General features: G+C 46.9%; 1 protein-coding gene across 1 annotated transcript in view; it reads left to right on the top strand.

Moving 5' to 3' along the window:
- LOC311370705 (cyclin-dependent kinase 17-like) overlaps positions 1–2,213 on the top strand; it is a gene marked incomplete at its 5' end in the record, with an annotated part of 10,851 nt that extends 8,638 nt beyond the window's left edge. The window contains 4 exons of the mRNA XM_084489036.1: positions 139–181; positions 693–783; positions 1,500–1,577; positions 1,825–2,213. Of these exons, the coding sequence (XP_084345162.1) occupies positions 139–181; positions 693–783; positions 1,500–1,577; positions 1,825–1,865 (253 nt within the window). The 3' untranslated portion in view covers positions 1,866–2,213. The remainder of the gene's footprint in view (positions 1–138; positions 182–692; positions 784–1,499; positions 1,578–1,824) is intronic.
- Positions 2,214–5,000: the final 2,787 nt, after the last annotated feature.

Here is a 5,000-nt window from a genome sequence, read left to right as displayed (position 1 = left end):
TGCGGTCGAGCCACTTAACACGACGACGTCTGCTTTTTAATTGTGCTTTGACAGACCGTAATTGTTTTTCAATTTAGTTGTCACGTCGTCTCTGTTTCAACATCAACACGACTCCTTGTGTGTTCTTATTCTCCGCAGACTGGATACAGAGGGCATCGAGCTGCTGTTGTCGTTTTTAAAAGTGAGTCCCCCTGTGATCGTCTTTGTTCTACACGCGGTGAATGTGTGAGCAGCGGGTGTTGGTGTGGGGGGTGCGGCGGCTTCCTCGGTCTGTCAGTCTTTAGCAGTGTTCATGTCTAGCTCTGTGTGGTCGTCGTTTTTTTTTCATGTAGCTGTCCGTAGTGTAAGGAATAGATGTAGCCCTATGTTTCATGATTGATGCAATACAATGCAGTACCATGTATAACCAAAAGGAGGCAAGTGTGTTTTTTGCACACTTTATCGTGGGCATGTTTTGAAGCCGGTCGTGATTTCGCTTGTTTTTTAAGATTATTTAAACTTCATTGGAGTTTATTACTTTTTTTTTTGAATGCATTCAAATTTGCTGCATTCAAATATAATTGTTTGCTTTTTAAATAAGGAAAAACTGTATAATACAAAGCGACGCTTCACAATCACTTCACTACAAGGCGGTCAAAGCGTTGTATTGGGGGCCTTCTTGATGGACTCCTCTGGTCTGCCCGCCCCTCTAGTTCGAGTCCAAGAAGAGGATCTCGGCGGAGGAAGCCATGAAGCACGGCTACTTCAGGAGCCTGGGCCTCCGAGTCCCCGCACTGCATGAGAGTACGTTACCGTGGCGACCTTCCTCCTGGTTCCTCCTCTCCGCCTCCTCCTCTTCTTTGTCTCCTTCCTCCTCTTCTCCTCCTCCTCCTCCACAGCTTCCTCCTCCTCTTCATCTTCCTGCTCCTCTCCTCCTCCTCCTCTTCATCTTCCTGCTCCTCTCCTCCTCCTCCTCCTCTTCATCTTCCTGCTCTTCTCCTCCTCCTCCTCCTCATCTTCCTGCTCCTCTCCTCCTCCTCCTCCTCTTCATCTTCCTGCTCTCCTCCTCCTCCTCTTCATCTTCCTGCTCCTCTCCTCCTCCTCTTCATCTTCCTGCTCTCCTCCTCCTCCTCCTCATCTTCCTGCTCCTCTCCTCCTCCTCTTCATCTTCCTGCTCCTCTCCTCCTCCTCCTCCTCATCTTCCTGCTCCTCTCCTCTTCCTCTTCATCTTCCTGCTCCTCTCCTCCTCCTCTTCATCTTCCTGCTCCTCTCCTCCTCCTCCTCCTCCTCTTCATCTTCCTGCTCTCCTCCTCCTCTTCATCTTCCTGCTCCTCTCCTCTTCCTCTTCATCTTCCTGCTCCTCTCCTCCTCCTCTTCATCTTCCTGCTCTCCTCCTCCTCCTCTTCATCTTCCTGCTCCTCTCCTCCTCCTCCTCCTCATCTTCCTATCTCCTCCTCTCTGTTTGTAAATCTGTGTTTTGTGTCTCATCGTTTTCCTGAATACTGTGTTTTGCATTGCAGGTATATCGATATTCACGCTCAAAGAGATTCAGCTGCAACGAGACCCTGGATATAGGAACTCTTCCTACCCAGACTCTAGTGGGTGGACTACACACACACACACACACACACACACAGATACACACACACACACACACACACACAGATACACACACACATACACACGCATGCACTTTATCCACAACACACACAATATGCAATGATCATTTATAATTAACGAACTTCCAATATCTAAACTGGTACCTTTATTATGACGTGACAAGTAATTGTGTAATCAGTGTAATTGTATTAAAACTGTCATTACTTTCCTCCCATTGTTTCCAAGGCAACGGAAAGATCAACAGAAGACAGAGCATGCTCTTCTAGATCATCCACCTGACCAGAGAAAGAGGATAGTGGCACCCCACTTCCACATGCACGCGCACACGCACACACACACACACACACACACAGGCAGACACAAATCTTTCACCCTTCCCTGGCACACAGGAAGAGTGGATGACTGGAGTGGAACCAGAGGAAGTGTTCAAATTGCAGTTGTGTGTGTACGTAGATGTGTGTAAATTTGTGTGTGTTGTGTGTGTGTGTGTGTGTGTGTGTGTGTGTGTGTGTGTGTGTGTGCATGCATGCGAAGGGGTGTTTTTGCTGCTAAACTACTACTGTATGTATTTTACATGCCGTGTATGTGTGCCTGTGTGTGTGTGTGTGGGTGTGTGTGTGTGTGTGTGTGTGTGTGTGTGTGTGTGTGTGTGCGTGCGCGCCTGTGTGTGTGTGTGTGTGTGTGTGTGTGTGTGTGCGCGCCTGTGGTGTGTGTGTGTGTGTGTGTTGACATGATGTGAACCTGAAATGTGGCGGTCTACAGCCGGCAAGTTGATGCAGATATTTTATTGTTGTTCACTTTGATTCTCTAAGGTTATTTTGTTCTGTTCTAATGGTTAAATTATGGACTCGAGTCGTGTAAACGTCAACGCAAGTTTTTCCTAATGCTCTCGTCGTGCTCGCCCTTGTGTTTGGGGGCCGAGCGCTTTTGGTTCTGGTCCCTACTTTAGATATTTAAAAAAAACATATATTATGCATTTCTTTGGAGAGGTGGGGGCGCAAATCGACTTTGATTCCCATGACGCGTGACTGGTGTGGAAACCATTTCCCAACCGGGACAGGGAACCGAACGCCCCTCGGACCTGCCACCACTCCTCCAGAACATTCCGCCACCGTTCCCCATCCAGCCCCCCCCCCGGGGACTCTGCTCTCTTCTTAGGGGTCGGGTACCGCAGTACGGGTTGGGTTAGGGGGGTGAGTGGGGGTGGATGAGTGGGTATCATCCCTGCTGAAGAGCCGCCCCAAGCCCCCCCCCCCCCCCCCCCCGCCCCCGAGTGTGGGGGGTGGAGCCATGGCGTTGCCGCTGCGCGTCGTCAGCCGAGAGCGGCAGAGCTGGCCGACACTCTGTACACTGTCAGCGAAAACGAACCGAGAGGGAGGCTGCCAAGTTTGACCCCCCCTCCACCTGCTGCCGTGGCAACGGGAAAGCCAGTGGCAGGTGGGCCGCAAGATGACCTGAGAGTGATGTCCGTCAGGAACAGACCCCCCCCCCCCCCGCCCCCCTCTCACTCCAGGAGTTTTTATGCAACTAGCAGATTCTTCGAAGGTCATCGACTAAAGCTACTGTTTGTTTTATAATTTTTTTTATTTTGACGCTAACTGTAATTGCTCTCTGATTGGCCGGCCCCTGGCGGCCAATCGGGGCGGGGGGGGGGGCGACGAGGACTGTGACTGAAGAGCAGCATGGGCGGCCGCGTCACCTCCGTGTCGGGACGACCGCGCTGCGACCGGACAGTATTATTATTTAGACGTGTTCTCTATGTCGGCGACCTTCGACCTCTCTTTGTGAACCGCTGTGTCAGTGTGGCATGCTTAGTGGGCCTGAGGAATAAACAATAAACGACAACAAACAAACAAACAAACAAACAAAAAAAATCGGTGGTTTTGCGGAAACTCCCGAGACCGCAACTCATTCTTTGCAACGTTTCGTACACATGATTAAAATAATAGATTTCAAATTGAAATGTTAAGTCTTAACAGGGCGCTGCGTAGTCTGCGGTTGATGCTGACGCTGCAGAGGTGGCGAGTGCAGAGGTCCCGGGGCGCCGTGCTCTCATCCTGCAAGGTAGCAGTCGGGTCGTCAAACATGGACGACCGTTTTTATAGGCCTTTCAAATAACCGGGCCACTGATCTGGATCCTGTGGCCCGCCTCACAGACTAAAGACCTTTGGGCTTTAGGAAATTAGATATTCTGTCCCAACCTTGAAACTTTGCAACGACAAATGGCTGACGGCACAAATGCAGGATAAGTGCGGGTTAGTAGGGGGACTTCTGCAACTACTACTAAATATTATTATTATTATTATTATTATTGTAATAATGTACTTTTTTAAGTGTATGAATGGCCTGATTTGACATGTTGTGTGTGTGTGTACGTGCGTGCGTGCGTGTTTGAATGATATACCTGCTGTGTTTTTCTCACATTATCTCGGAGACACTGATGTGATTCGACGACAGCGGTGGACAAGATGTGGCGGTGTACGTTTTTACTGGATCTATTTATTTCTCATAACCATCAGAAGTAAATTTAGTCTGTTTCATAAAAAAAAAGTCTTTGTCTTTCATGTTGCTGCTGCTTGGAGAAGATACGGTGGTATCACACTCGCAACCACAACCACAAGCACACACACATACTCACACACACACACACACACTCACATGTCCGATACAACTGTAATATTGAAGAGCATTCAATTCCTTATATTTATTTAAAGAATCTTTGTTCCTCAACAACAAAATAAGCTTCTTATTTTTGAATACATTTTTTTTAATCAATTCCTTTATATAAAAAATAACCAAAGCTGTTTTACAAAAAGCTTTTGTGCAATATTGACATGGGGTTTTGTCGAAGAAATGATTTGGATTGAACACATTTACATAATTCTTACATTTGAAAAGGCACAGCCAAGACAGAGTAACAAGGAAAAGCAGTGCATAGGTTATAGTAAAAAAGAATTTAAAAAAACAAAGAAAAAGGAAAACACATAGAAAAACATGGCTAGAAAAAAGACGGTTTCACAGCCTCAAATACATTTACCAAAGCGATGCAAGAAAATCACCAGAGAACGTTGTACAGAGAGTTCTGATGCGTGGCCCTCTGTCTGTCTAGCAGATCGTCCGCTAGGAGTCTAGGAGTCACTCAGGCCTGGGACCACTTTGGAAAAGATTGTTTCAACACATTGTTTGTGTTGGACAACAAACATGTTCTCGTTTTAAGATGACCGAATAAAAATAAAAACATAAAAATAAAAAAAAAGACAGTAAACACTAAGAAAAGTTAACTGAAAATTAAAGTTCCTCACAGAAAGAGAGCTTCGAAATGAAGCTTGGGTTTAATCTTCACTTTGAAGTTAATGCAATTGAAACACATTTCCACGATGATGATGATGATGATGATGATG

This window comes from Micromesistius poutassou (genome assembly GCF_964030765.1).
Source record: "Micromesistius poutassou genome assembly, contig: SCAFFOLD_1213, whole genome shotgun sequence".
Lineage (NCBI taxonomy): Eukaryota > Metazoa > Chordata > Actinopteri > Gadiformes > Gadidae > Micromesistius > Micromesistius poutassou.
Note: the sequence above shows the minus strand (reverse complement) of the source record. Positions and strands in the feature narration are given on the sequence as shown.